The sequence below is a fragment of the Sapajus apella genome, unplaced genomic scaffold (assembly GCF_009761245.1).
Source record: "Sapajus apella isolate SASKATOON/1434 unplaced genomic scaffold, GSC_monkey_1.0 scaffold109, whole genome shotgun sequence".
In the NCBI taxonomy this organism is placed as follows: Eukaryota; Metazoa; Chordata; class Mammalia; order Primates; family Cebidae; genus Sapajus; species Sapajus apella.
In genome coordinates, this window is record NW_022437049.1 from 783,414 (window position 1) to 798,629 (window position 15,216).

The 15,216-nt window shown below is 35.6% G+C and overlaps 1 protein-coding gene across 9 annotated transcripts in view; it reads right to left on the minus strand.

The window, feature by feature from the left end:
• Window positions 1–4,144: 4,144 nt before the first annotated feature.
• The window catches only part of SMAD2 (SMAD family member 2), an 89,501-nt gene continuing 78,429 nt past the window's right edge, over window positions 4,145–15,216 (minus strand). For 7 of the 9 annotated variants that reach the window (XM_032259396.1, XM_032259393.1, XM_032259395.1 and 4 more), the window contains 2 exons: window positions 14,228–14,365; window positions 13,449–14,051 (listed from right to left, as the gene is read on the minus strand). In XM_032259396.1, coding sequence (XP_032115287.1) covers window positions 13,780–14,051; window positions 14,228–14,365 — 410 coding nt within the window. In that variant the 3' untranslated portion in view covers window positions 13,449–13,779. Of the gene's footprint in view, window positions 10,507–13,448; window positions 14,052–14,227; window positions 14,366–15,216 lie in introns of those variants that run through there. The other 2 variants (XM_032259397.1, XM_032259394.1) reach the window with 1 other exon arrangement.

The window sequence follows — 15,216 nt, forward strand, 5'->3', positions numbered from 1 at the left end:
CTCATTTTGACCTGCTTCAAAAGTCCTCTCCATCTCTCCAAATTCAATGTATTCTTCAACCCTGGGCTTAAACTGCATTGTGCCCACCTTCTTCCTGGACCAAAGTGTTCAGAAGTTAACTTCTCTTTCCTCTGTCATCACACCTCTTTCCTAAACTACTTTAAAACTTCATTGTATTTTCACATAACATTTAGAAAGGTGCAGAGGCAGCCAACAACTATTGCAGACTGGAAAAATTGGCAAATCCCCATTCAAATTCCATTTATTCTATAACCAATAAAGTCATGCAGCTTGGACTGGAGCACAGTTAACACATTCTGTTCCCATGCAGCTTCCTAAAGAGCATGCTTAGTCTATTGTTCACTGAACTTGTTATCTGCTAAGTCTAACTCAATGTTCTTACCATCTACTAATGTGATTTTAAGAATTGCTGCATGTCTCACTATGGCAAAATAGCATGACATTTGTTTTACAAAATCAGTTAAACCAATTCTACAAATATTTCCACATCTATTTATTGCAGCAGAAGATAATCTTTATGTGTAAATTAGCTTCCCTGGTTTTTTAATTCTTATAAACTTTAATTTTTAGGTTGGACTTACTGTGTATTTTGATGAAAAGGATGAGTCTGTCAAAAAAGAAGCTGGATAGCTGTATGCTGCAAACATGTTCTTGAGTAGCAAACTAACACATTCTTCACCCAAACTTAGACAAACCTGGAGCTTAAAATAAACTGCACTGGATGACATTAGTTTGATACTGATATGTCTGCTTTAAGCACTAGGAGGCTTTCAATCCATTTTGAAGAGAAGGAGAAAAAAGAATAAGCCAAGTGGGGAAACAGCTCAAACATAGACTTTAATACTTCTCTCACTCTCTCCAGCCTCTTGATGAACATGTGGAATTATGGATGCTAGGGCCATTATAAAAATCTCCTGATATAGATCAGTGTCACTACTTCAAGCTAAGCAGTGAAAGACAATGCCAGGGTGAGGTGACACCCTTTCTACCAGATCTTTCTAGTAGAAAGATCTCCTCTAGTCATCCCTCAATGTTGTTCGATGTTGGGAGGCTCCTTTCAGATTTATATAGTGGCAGGTGGTAGCAATTATAGTAAATCTTCTTGGCTTTCCTCCTAATAAAAAAGTGTTGATAAAACTGCACTAGTCCCAGGGCTATTCAATGCCAAGCAGGATACCGTAATGTAGCATTTGAGGTCGCTTTTTGTTGCATACTGAAGCATGTTTAAAATGGTTTGCAGAAAACATTCTGCTAAACAGAAAAATACTGATTCATCTACAGAAGTGAATTCTTGCAAGGCACAAAGGAAGTGTGGCTGACATAAATATCTGTCATTTTAAAAATTATTTCATGATGATTATATATCTTATCTAGTATTTTTCAATGGAGCCTCAAACATTTTATTTTGCTAAAAGTATACTGCAGCAAATTTCAACTTTGAATTTGTTTTTGTTTATGGCATAGATCTCACAGAGTGCTAATGTGGCATAGGCAAGCTCTGAAATAAATCAAAATGTCTAACTATCACTGTGCAGTGTGTGGTGTGTGCCTGTTGTGGGGCTATATTAAGTAGTATAGATTTATCTGCCGGGAGAATAGGATAATTTTTTATGTAACACCAAATTAAAAAAACAAAAACATGCACTCTTAAAATCGTATGTCCATATGTGAAATATAATCACTTTTTTGGTTTCCGCAAAATTTAGGGAGTGAACACCAAAATGTAATTCCATCTAAAAAAAAATAAATAAAAAACAAAAATTAGTCTCATAAATAACATGTTAAACAACTCAAATGGCTTTCTTTTAATGCTAGGAAAACTGTCCGCCTTTCAACGGTGACAGTGCTGTTAACACAGGTTAAGATCAAACAAGGTAAAAAGTGAAAGCACATACAGATGATGCACACAAATATATATAAAAATTGACCAGAAATCACAGGACATGTAAGCAATGTTTTCCTAAGCGGAACTTTTTTTTGTACTTTAAACAGAATAAAGTATTTGGTGTAGGTGGGGAAAAGACATCAGTATTCAACAATTTTAACTGAACCAGCTGTAATACAGCCTCAGCTCATTGTTTAATAAAAATAAAAAAGGAACCACATCGTATTTTTGACAGTCATAGAATGAAAGCTTACAAAGAGCACATTTAATATCTCCATCACAGTGCACCAAGGATGCAGCCACTGAGAACTACCAGAGAGAAACAGGGTCTGCATCCATCATATTGCATTACAAAGTTAATCCCATCAGAGAAAAAAAAAAATCTCACCTTACGTGCTCAGTGTTCTAGCTAGTAAGCACCTTATAAGTAGGAGGCTATAAGAATTGAAAGCAACTGCTCAGTCTGCCAGGACACTCGAGTCCTTCACTTGCCATTGGCTGATGCATTTAGTCATTTCAACACAACATTCACTGAAAAATGTAACAACACATTCTAGCTTCTTGAGCAGGACAGACTGTGAGATGCAGAAGAGGTCAGAGTATCAAAGGCCATGTATTTCCTCACAAGAAAAGAAATCCACAACCACAATTGGTTTTCTCTTACTACGAACAATCTAAATTTCAGATGAAGTTTAACCCTGTAAGGACACATGATTTGTACTTACATATACACAAAGGTTCAGAAGAACTTAGCTATCTAGTTGGCCCCTGCTGTTCCATTAAAACATCATTTATCTTTGCTGGATCACTAAGTGTGAGTCTCACCACCATGCTGGTACCTTCAGCTACTACTTGTGTTATAAACCTCACATTCTATTCACAGTAGTAAGTGACTAGAGCACACATATCCCAGTATGTATCAGAAATGTTGACAGCCACGGTGCAGCTGAGTTGAGAAGCAACTATGACAACATAAGGAAATGAGGGTAAATCACAAGAACACCTAAGGTGGTCAGCTCCTTCTGGTGTGCCTGGGTCTTGCTTGGGTTTAGTACTGAAAAGTCCCACATCCAGGGAAACCCTCAGTCCCAGGCAACACTAGGGCAACTGGTCACCCTGAGAACACTACTCACTCCTTCCTTAATAACACTAGAGAAAAGCTAAGAATTTTCAAGAGCATAAAGCTACCTTTAAGGGCTTCGGTCCCCAAGATATTTTTATGTCACTAGCTAATGGCTAGTTCCTCCAAGTTTGCTAAAAGGCAAGAAGTCCAGAAAAACCTTATTTAAAGGTGTTAACATTAAGAACAGTTGGTAGTAATCAAGCAAATTAGTGAGCAGTGTATAAAAGCTCACTGTTGAAACCTGTTTTCAGACAAATCTTCTAAAGGCTCTTCTAGCTTTGTCCAGTTGTATGCTATTTGACTGTATTCTCTTTTTGCAATTAATCCAGTTTTGCATGTCATTTTTTTAGGTGAAAATATTCTATGCCAACTGTTTTCCACCATCTTGCATCATATTAAAACAAAAACTGGCTGGGTGTGGCGGCTCACAACTGTAATCCCAGTACTTTGGGAGGCCAAGGCAGGTGGATCACCTAAGGTCAGGAGTTTGAGACCAGCCTGACCAACATGGTGAAACCCTGTCTCTACTAAAAAAAAAAAATACAAAATTAGCCAGATGTGGTGATGCATGCCTGTAATCCCAACTACTCAGGAGACTGAGACTGAGACAAGAGAACTGCTTGAACTTGCGAGGTGGACGTTGCAGTGAGCCAAGATTGTACCACTGTACTCCAGTCTGGGCAACAAGAGTAGAACTTCTTCACAAAAAAAAAAAAAAAAAAAAAGAAAAAAAAATTGCCAGCTGGAGAGACAGCCCTCTGATAACAAAGGCCGTGAATGTTACTTTTAAATGCTCTCCGCCAGGAGGTCTGGCCTTGGGAAAAGATGGCAAATGGAATATTCTCAGATAGGAACATTTTTATTCTGCCCACCATGCTGTGATCTAATTCAACAACTGTAGAGCTGTTTTCATCTTAATCTCTGTAGTTTTTCTTTCTTTACTCTTTTGTATAAAATGGTTAGTGTCACATCTTCACTATCACTAATAAAAAGATACAAACATGCCTTTAAAGTCAGGGTTGGAAAAGCAAGAACGAGGCATGAGGTAAAGCTGGTCTAAGAAAGTACCAATTTGAGTTCTGCGTTTTGTCAAAAAGCTGAGTTTAAAAAAAAAAAAATTCAAAACTCAGGCATGTTACCTGTTATGTGTAAAGTATTTCTCACAATTTTAATTAATCTGTGTGTATATTAGTTGTATAAAGCAACAGATTTCCAGTCTTAAAGCAGGAACCTATATTCACCAGAAAAGGACCCTAATGTTTCTCACCAATTTTTTTTTTTTTTTTTTTTTCCAGCTTGAACAATCCAAGATTTGGAATAGTAAGAGTGGCAAACAAATATTTTCTTAGGAACTTAGAAAAGAACAACCTTACTGGAAAAACAGACTTAGTAAAATTTCTATTGCTACAGACAAATGCTGAAAACCAACTTTATAATAACAGCATTATAAAGGGTAGAACTTAATATAGAACCAGAAATATGGCAAGTTACCTTCTAACATTATAAAATAGTCAAAAACTTTAAAGCTATAGAGAAAAGAGAACAATCATGAAATGGAAAATATATAATATTTAAGTATTTTTAAAATTCTAAAACTTCACTTTTGTCCTTAAATCAATATATTATGGATTTCATTGTTCAATAAATTACCATCTTTAATTAAAAATAAGAAGTAAATCAAACAGCATATTTTGGAGAAACTAAGAGCTCTTACTTTTTTGGAGGGTAAAAGAATAGTATTTTTCTTGAAATTTTTTGAAGAACATCTAAAAGCCTATATATTGAGTTAATATACCTTTCTGATCCCTATCATCAGTGGCATTATTCTTTCAAGAGACTCTTGCATCTAAGCAATGGTGAAGTTCTGGGTCCATTATGGATCTCATGGCACCAAACCAACTGACACTGAAGTGAATATACTCCAGTGAGATCACCTGTGGGTCAAGGATGGCCCAGAGAATCTTGGAAAATCCATTTATGTTGAGCAAAGATAAAGTCAGAGCTGAAACACCTTCAGTCAGGCTGTCAGACACAGGAAAATTTGACCTTACAAGTAGTACTTCCCAGGGTAACTTAAGCAGCAATCTCACACCAGGGGAGAATTAAAGAGGGAACAATCTAATATTATCAACAACAAAAAAATTAACTCTTAGTTAGTACATCCCAGAGTCTGCTGAATGTAGAATAATTTAGTAAAGGGGTTTATGACAGAGCATTTTTTGATGTTAATAAATTTTAGCTGTGAGTCTTAGTTACCAAGTTGCCAAAAAATGGTATAATAATTGAATTGCCAAATAGCAGATTAAGAAAATTAATGTACTCTGATGGTCTGTCCATGAAAGAAAAATGTATACAGACAAATTAAGAACATTTTACTGAGATCTGAGATTTAAACAATGGAACAACTGTTTCAACACTGTTAGAATAAGCCCAACTGTTAGTTTTTCTATGAGTGTATATGTATATATAAATTCATACACACACACATTTATTTCCTACTAAAAAGATTGAGGCAGTTCTGCTATATATAGGTAGCTATAATATTCAAGATAAAACAGTTCCTACTCAAAAAATTACATAAACACACAAGATAAGTTCTTATCATAAATGCTATCATGAGGCTATAGTATAGCTCATATTTCCTGGTTGTAAGGCTCAAAACACAGGAATTCCACTCCAAGAGATAATTTCCCCTCAATCCCCACATACAAAGTGTAGTCTAAACAAATAAAATAGTAATAAAAATTTGAAAAGAAAGATATAAAAAGAACTCAATAGCAGGATTCTGACTACCTCTGGAGACCACACAGTATCATTACTCCCGATTGTCCTAAATCCAACAATCCAATATGCCCCAAGATGGAAATCTGGCATCGTAGGGAAAAGATTGGCTAGAAGTGTCAGAAAAGTTCGTAATCTTAAATTTCTACCATTTGCCTGTCACAAAGACATTTACTAAACAATTTTTGAGCCATTTGTAAAATTAAAGCGGCTAATCAATTTGAACAGCAACCTTCATAATGAAGAAATTAGGACTCTAGGTATGAAAAGCACGTTCCTTTTTGTTAGTAAGTTCAAAGGAAACACTTTGATATATGCAGATAAAAACATGGCTAACAAGAAAGAGGGTAACCAGCAAGTACCACCTGGATACGTGTTGTCAGGAGGGGAGGAAGAATAAAATTCAGGTAACGAAAATAATAGATTTAGCAAAGTAAAGTATATGAAAGGAAGGAAATGTTTGATATGTCTAAGTATCCATGCCTTAGATCAGTAAGAAAAAAGTCATTCACTGTTCATGTTCACAGACTAGGTATCTAAAGAGATACTTGGTGGAGAGGGGCTTGGAATGGAGAGGGTCAAACTAGGAAATTGGAATGTTCAGCTTTTAAAGCAAAGACTGTACATGAAGACATATTTTAAGTACAGTGAAATTGTCTCGTGTTACTTTACATCCCACCATAAACCTACCCGACCCTCAGACCAAGACGGTATTTTATGCTAAACAAATGCTGAAAGTATTTAGTAGTTAAAAAAGAAAAAAGAGGATCTTAAAGGTATGTATGGGAAGCTTCTGGAAGAGGTAGAGAAACCAACTGGGTATATATTCTCTTTTATTTGATTTCAACTAGCAAGAGACTAAGACTGATGTTTGTTTGTTTTACCATCAAAGTCTTAGTCTTAAGCTGACAAAGGCACAAATAAAGTGAAATTAAAATAATTTTAACAAAAGAGAAATCATGATAGTGTTCAAAAGACAGATGAATCAAGCAAAACTGAATGTGGTTTAAGGTAAAAAATACAACTAGATATTAAACAATTTGTAAAACCATACAAAGAAAATTTAGTTTTCAAGAAAATTAGGCAGATTTCCTCCTGGCAAAGTGACAGGTCCCCAGGAAAAAACATAACCTCTACAAGAGCAAGCACAGCTGAAGGGTCAGGGCCCCATTCTAGTCATCTTTTTATTATTCAATATCTGTCACAGTGGCTGGCAAACAACAGGCATCAATAAATGTTTATTGACTGAATGTATATCATAAGGTATAATCAGTATAATTGGTAGAGCTTAAATCTAATCAGGAAAGCTTCTTTAAAGTAAGAAGAAAAGAGCACAATCAATGGTATTCCAGAAGGTAGGCTTAATTCCAGTTATATTTTCCAATCTCAACCAGTGGTTATAAAGGTTTTGAGTTTCTTTTTAAAGCAATGAAACTCTTTCCAAAAGAAATCTCATGCAGTATATTTCAATACAGAATAAAAGTGCCACTGGTTATACCAAAATCAGTAGGAACCCCAAAAGCCTCTCCTAAACCAGCCCCCAAGGTGTCTCTGTGAAACCTACTGGAAAAACTACTACTCATCTTAGAAATATGATAGAAAGCATGGGCATTCAATTCTCAGGTCATCAAACCTAGAAAATTACCAGTATTGTGGAGAATAAATCCTAAATAATGTTGCTAATTTAAATAAAGATAAAATTCAACAAAGAGTGCATTCTATCACTTACAAAAATGAAAACCACACCTATAAATAGGGGATGGGGGGCAGAAATCAGTAAAAATTAGGCCACAGTAGACAAAACGCAAAAAAATCATCTCATTAAAAAGCATCATGTTCACACAAATGTAATTATGACCATGAAGTAAACTGCTCAACAGGTATAAATGCTCAATAGGTGTTTTCAAAGAGTCGAGTCCCAATTTCATACTGTTCAGAAAAATCGCACCAGAACTGTAGAGGTGTGCTCCACTATTGAAACAGCATAGTAGGCACTGCTTCACTTAACACAGTAACGCAAGAGTAACCAAGACCAACCACCAAGACCAGGACCTTCTAACACTTTCAGAGTTGTTTTCTGCCCCTAGAACTTTTGTCTAACACCATTACAAGTTCTCAAGTAAAAGAAGGGCAGAGGCTCCACTGAGTATCTCCCACAGGCCTGACAGTGGTAATACCTAGGACATTTACTCTGCTCCCAAGATGGGTAGCAGAAGACATAATTACCGGGCAGTGCGAAGTCTGGAAGCAAGCAGCTGGGCACCATAACAGTGAGAGTTCATACAAGAAAGGGTTGTTAAGTAGTACTGATGTGGTACAACCTTTGCTGTAAATGAAATTTTTACAGCAAAGGTTGAGGAAGAAGATATATTAGTGAGAATAACATGAAGCAGACTATCACAAAATAAGGCTACCTTCAAAATATTATAAACTGTAGAACCATTCTGATCTTCAAGTTTGGATTTGTAGAGTTTTCTGTATAAAGCATTAATACCTAATCATGAGTTTCCTTTAGTGTAAGCCTTTTTGCATTTGATGCTATTCTCTTTGCCAGGAATGCTTATCTTCCCTGGCTCATCACTTGGCTTGCTTCTTCAATGTCAGGTATTAGCTCATGCATCATTTCCTTAGAGGCTTTCCTTGATGTCCTACCTGAAGCATCCATCTGTTATTCTCCAGTACAGTACCCTGTTTATCTCCTTCAAAGACAAGTAAGATGATTATGGGTTAGTGTAACCGCTGTCTCAGCAAAGGCAGGAACTGTAGCTGTCTTGTTCACCTTTACCCAAAGACTAACAAAGTTCCTGGTACAAACAGGTGAACAATAAATATCTGTTGAACGAGTAAAAAATTACTATACCAAATTTACATGAACACATACATATACATACAAATACAGGAAAATGGGGAATATCCAATAGAAAACCACCAAATGTTTGAAGTATCGAAAATGATACCTGTAGAGACAGGTTGAGTATGACTTCAAAGAACAAGTACCAAAGATAGCTTCAAAAATATGAAAATTTATGAAAAGACAACCAGGAGTGGTTATTTTCCATTTCTACTAAGATGCAAACAAGAAGAAATCTTTAAACCGCAATGAGTCAACATTAGACATAATAATAATTTGCTGCAGAATGAACTACCAACAGAGTTTTGGAAATCTGCTCTTGCTACAGAGTATGAAATATGGTCAACCACAAACCGAGGATCAGTTAAGAACAGCTCAGACTGCAGGTAACTTAGAAGCTAAAAAACTTGCTAAAGAAATGGCTTTTCCCCCAATTTTTAAAATTCTGAATTCATAATTACATGTAGAATAACAATCAATTTACAAATTGAATACAACATACTTTAAAAACAGATGGCCCATATCTGCTGATCGTACCTCAGCATCACTTTTCTAGTTATGTTGCAGAAACAATTACATCTACAAAAGGTCCATTTCATAATACAATCTGGTAACTAAATCAAATGAAACCACTTGAAGACCAGAAGGTCTGCTGTTGAAGTATTTTAAAATACCTTTTGAAAAAGGGGTATTTATAGATTAGCTTTTTTAAAAAGGGAAAAATAAGTGGAAGTAATTCTAGCATATCCCTGAAAATAATTATATTGCCACCTATGTGTTTTTTATAGGTGTAAGGTTAAATCAACAGACTGCTAGGTTATACAAGCCAATTATTCCTGTTGAAAATTGGGTGTAAGACAAAGGGACTGTCTCCATATGAATTCTTACTGTACCCCAGAATTCATTGGTGCCAGCAGTATCAGTGCAACTATTACTGGTGAAGATGTCATGCTACGCTGTTTTGATTATCAGGACAAAAATGGGAATGGAGAAAAGAGGCTTGGAAAGATTTTCAGTATGGTTTCCTTATAATAAGATTTAGCAGTAAAAACACACACAAACACACACACACAAAGAATGACTGTTTAAGCCCCAATGAACACATTAAGGATAAAGATTTCAAAAGTTAATCCACTTTTCTTCCCCCAAGAGTTTATTTTTGGTAAAAGGCAGAAAAATTAGTTTTTCTACAAGGAAAATCTGCTTCTAAATAATTTGAAAATCTTGATATATATTATATATTAAAAAAGACACACAAAAATAACAGAGAAGTGGGAATAACAGATTAGGTACTGTAACTTTATAAAGGTTTGCCTAGATCAAGAAGCAGCGCACACACACCTCATCTATGCAAACTAAAAATGTATATAAACAGCACAATACTGTGATACTGGATCATGATACATTACCTGTACACATAACTACTACTGTTATTAATAAACCTTTGGGACACTCAGTTTTATGCCCAATAAGACATCATTAAGTCTTTAAAATCTTCTCTTCCTCTTTTATGGGAGAGTATTTCTAGACACTAATTTTCCCATCTAATATTCAAATATAGGAAACAGATTCCACAAGGTGCTTTAATTGATGAGACCTCAAGTGCTGTTTTCTCTCTTGAACTTTTGGATGGTAAACAGTCCATGGGGACCACACACAATACTATGACAGAAGAGTTGTTACATTAAGTCTTTTGATGGAAATTGATTGGTGATGAAGCTTTATGACATGCTTGAGCAACGCACTGAAGGAGATCCCATCTGAGTTAATACTTTGTCCAACCACTGTAGAGGTCCATTCAGATGAAGTTCAATCCAGCAAGGAGTACTTGTTACAGTCTGTCTTCTGTTTAAAAGAATATAGGAAAATGATTATGAAATTAAAGTCCACAAGCAGGGAAAATGGCTGTTTATGTACACCGCATTAAAAATTTACAGAAATTAAAAGGTTGAGTATATAATTTTGGATACATAATTGTTTTGAAAAATGGTTGATCCTCAGAGTCAAAGTACTTCTGATGACCTTGTTTTAAAAGTGATTTACAAGAACATCTTTTTCTCATCAAACTATAATTAATAAGGTGATCTTATTATTCACTATCATCCAAAACTGAACACCTGAGAGAGACTGTAGGTATTATTAGTAATCAGGCCAGGGCTGAGTGCAGTGGCTCACACCTGTAATCCCAGCACTCTGGGAGGCTGAGGCGGGCGGATCATGAGGTCAAGAGATCGAGACCATCCTGGCTAACATGGTGAAACCCAATCTCTACTAAAAATACAAAAATTAGTTGGGGTGGTGGCGGGCACCTGTAGTCCTAGCTACTTGGGAGGCTGAGGCAGGAGAATCACTTGAACCCAGGAGGTGGATGTTGCAGTGGGCCAAGATCACACCACCGCATTCTAGCCTGGCGAGACAGTGAGACTCTGTCCCAACAAATAAATAAATAAAAATAAATAAATAAAGCCAGAAGGAGAGACATGAATCAGGATTCTCCCAAGCAAACCAAGACATACATACAGTCACTGTACGTAACAAATCAACTACAGAACAGTAGATACTCAAATAATCAAATGGAGTCTAAATAAAAGTATATCAAAAACAAAATCCTGGCCCAAGCTAAACCCTTACCACAGAGAGTGTTAAAAGCTGGAGTTCAACTTTCCCTGACTAAGCCAATGAACATCCCTCTTAGCAACACCATTTGGGCTTTTAACAGTGCTTCAACAAAAGGGGCAACTCTATGGGAATTACAAATTATTCAATGATATCCTGACACTTCCATGCACTGATTTTAGTTCCATCTGATCTGCTACACAGAGTAAGTCAATAAACCCACTTGCTTCTATAGACTAACAGCCCTTCAATTATGAGAAAAGCCCATTATTAACTGTTCACCTCCAAGCGACACAGCTTCAATATAATTTAAAACTGTGCTTCCAAGAATGTCGTTTTCTGAGGCAGATGGTATCAGTACCCCACCATACTCTTCAGATTTTTCAGTGTGCTCTAGGCAACTTCCAGCTGCAGGTATCTGCATTTCTGTCCCCAGGAACTTCTCTGATATACCCAGAGAAGCAGGCTAAAAGTGCCAGGAAATTAACATCCCCAGGAGCAGCCCTCAACCAAGGAAACAGAAATTGACATTTACATGCCCAGCACTTCTGTTCCCCTGGGTGGGATAATTCTGCACACTGTGTACTGTTTCCCAAAGTTTCCCCAAGGGTGTCGGTTCTAGTGACCCACCCACTGTGGCAGATAGCTTAACAATAGTCCTGGCTGCCTTTGTCTCCTCTGTCCAGCTTCCCTTTCAAGAATAATTCATAATCCAGGTCACCCAAGGGGAGTAGGTTTAAGAAGGCTGCCCCTCAGATATATTTCTCAAATATGAATTCTTCATACATCTAAATTCCCTGTTTACTACATTTCCTAATTTTTATGCTAACAACCAAGATGGCATTAAAGAAATTAAAAAAAAAAAAAAGTTTTAAAAACCTGCACATTAGGTCTATTCCTCAGCTCCAGAATGATTAATGACAAAAAGTTCCTGGTAGCTACCCACAAGTCCACAGATAAATGGATATTTGCCATTTTGATTTGTAAATGTTACAGGAAACGACTTGATTTTCCAAAGTCAGATATACCTGACTCCAAATATTCATAAAGACATACTGTATATTGCTGCTTCTGTAATTAATGATTTTACTTTATATCTGAGTTAAAGAATAGCAGGGTCCACAGTGAATGAAGGGTAGTATCTTTACCAATTAAAACTGTTCTTAGAAGATTTATAGATAAACATTTAATTCTCTCTGCAGTTCACTCTTACTTCCACTAAATTCCTACCACATTTTGCATTATTCTAACCTTTGGAAGAAAAAAAAAAAGTCTGACCTGAAAACTTATTATTAGACAATATAACTTAAATCTAATTTTGCTATCAACTCAGTTCAAGTCTAAAGTTTTGAAAAACGGCATTCAGCATTCTTTACAGGTAACATCATCTCAAAAGGGTAATAATCAAAAGAGAACTACAGCAAAATCACAAAATGAATTATTCTACCAATATAGCTCAGACAAAATAATGACAAGTCTTGATTCTCAGATAGAAGCATGTAACATATTTTTTAAAAAGTATTCAACAAGTAGACCTCACATTTCACAATCTCAAAGTCAGATTTCTGACAAAACTTTAGACAAGCAAGTCCAAAAGAAATAAAATAAATGTGGAAGGCACCAAATTGCTGGAAGAAGCAGGAATACAATCACTATACTACATGAATTATTTCTTCAGCAGGCGTACAAAGAGTAAGCAATACAAATTGAAGGAAGGCTAAGTATTTTACTTAATTTCTACCTTTAAATATGGTAAAGAAGTCTTCCCTCTGATGCAAAATCCAATCTATTGCTTATCAATAATCTAGTCTATCTTATCTACTGATGGCAAATTAGGTTTTGTAAAACTTAAATATATAACTGAATAGGTTAAGAGTCCAGAAGAACTATCTTCCAGTCCGATCTCAACCACTTATAATGTAACCTTGGGCAAGTTATCAGTTTTCTATGCCTATTTCCAAATATTTATTAGTTTGAACCATTTGTTACCTACAAGGACAGCAATTTCATTTATTTCAACCTTATAAAGATCTAATTAAGAGAGAGTAATTTTTAGATACTACACTTTAAACAGCACAGTGTCTGGCACATTAGCAAGTATCCCTTCTACTTCTGAATGAAGTTCCTCCTCTTAACCTACATTTAGTTTGTCTCAACTTATTTGTACAGCCTTTTCTATACTCCATACTGAATTGCTAATGCTATTGTCAAGATTATCACTTCCCAACTCTGCCTGTCCCATTTATGACTACTGAAATCCAAAACATCTTTTACAACTAGATATGTGCCATTAAGTTTTCCTTGAGCACCATGTGAAAACATCTCTCCTTCCATAAACTGACATAACCCTTCATACATTACCCTTCATACACACCCCTTTTGTGATATTTAACACTCTGCATTATGTTAAAATGCATGCCTGTACATATTTTAATGATATCTTCCATAATGGCAGCCCAGTAATTTTCAATAGTTTTGAATTTGGAGGCCTCCAACTTTATTTTACATAGAGATCAGCTGACACTGTAACCTCAATGAGAATAAATACAAAACAACTCCAGAATATGCAAGAATAGAATGAAACACAATTACACTGTGGAAATTTAATAAACAAATATGCATTTCATACCGGTATTCTGCTCCCCACCCTTTCACAAAACTCATTCTTATGGTGCACATTCTAGTTAGCTGATAGACGGCTTCAAAACCCTGATTAACAGACTGAGCCAGAAGAGCAGCAAATTCCTGGTTGTTGAAGATCTTCAGATTACAGCCTATGATTCAAAAAAGTACAAGAAACTGTCAAAAAAGAGTATTATTAAAAATAATTTTAAAAGGGTTACAAGTTTTAGAATATGAGCATGCAATCATCTCCTGATTCCTAAAACTAGCAACCAGAAAAACAAAGCAAGTTGACATAATAGGTTTATTTACATTATTGAATCCATACCTGGTGGAATTTTACACACTGTTGCAGGGTGCCAGCCATATCTCTGATTACAATTGGGGCTCTGCACAAAGATTGCACTGTCACTTAGGCACTCAGCAAAAACTTCCCCACCTATATAATATAAGCGCACTCCTCTTCCTGAAACAAAATACATAAGAGATTAGTTTTGTAACATTTACTATTTCAGTTTGACTTTGGAAGCATTTTCTTGGAAAAATTCTAAAATGATATAAGGTATTTCCAGAATCTTTTTCACAGATAAAGTCTTTCTGAAATCTAACTTTAAATATACTACTGTATATTTCTCTAAGTATTTTCTAACAATAATTTTATTGATTTTAAAATACATGCATATCAAAAGTAAACACTGTAGAAAAAGTAGACAGTAAAATAGTTTCACACAAATGATATATATTATTTTAAAAGAAGTGAAAGATTGAGTTAATTTTGAAGGAATTCACTAATGTTTGGAGAAATATATCTTCATTACAACTGTTATTTTTTTTAAAGATCCCACTAAGGTTAAGAAAAATGATGTAAAAATATCAAGAGGTTAAGAGTCATTCACCATTTTAAAAACTATATATTATGGTAGAAACCAAACCTCTAGATGTATAAGCCTAATTAGGTGAGAAAAAATTCTACTGGGAGATTTTTAATATACTTCTTTCAGAATCTGACAGATCACACATGCAAAATAACGAGATACAAGGATTTTAAAAAAACAATTGAGAGGCAGAGTTGTAACAGCACGAAGAGTCTCAGCCTTGAAATGCACATACATTCTCTGTTAATCAGACACTAATTGCTGCTGTTAAGAAATTTCTCAGATGTAATTAAGGCAGCAAATCAGGTAACCTTAATAAAGGGAGGTTATCTTTGGTGGGCCTGACTTAATCAGGCAATCCTTTAAAAAGGACCGGACTGTTCTGGGCTAAAGTGATTCAAAGCATGATAGGGATTCAACACAAAGGCATGTTCCACTGCTG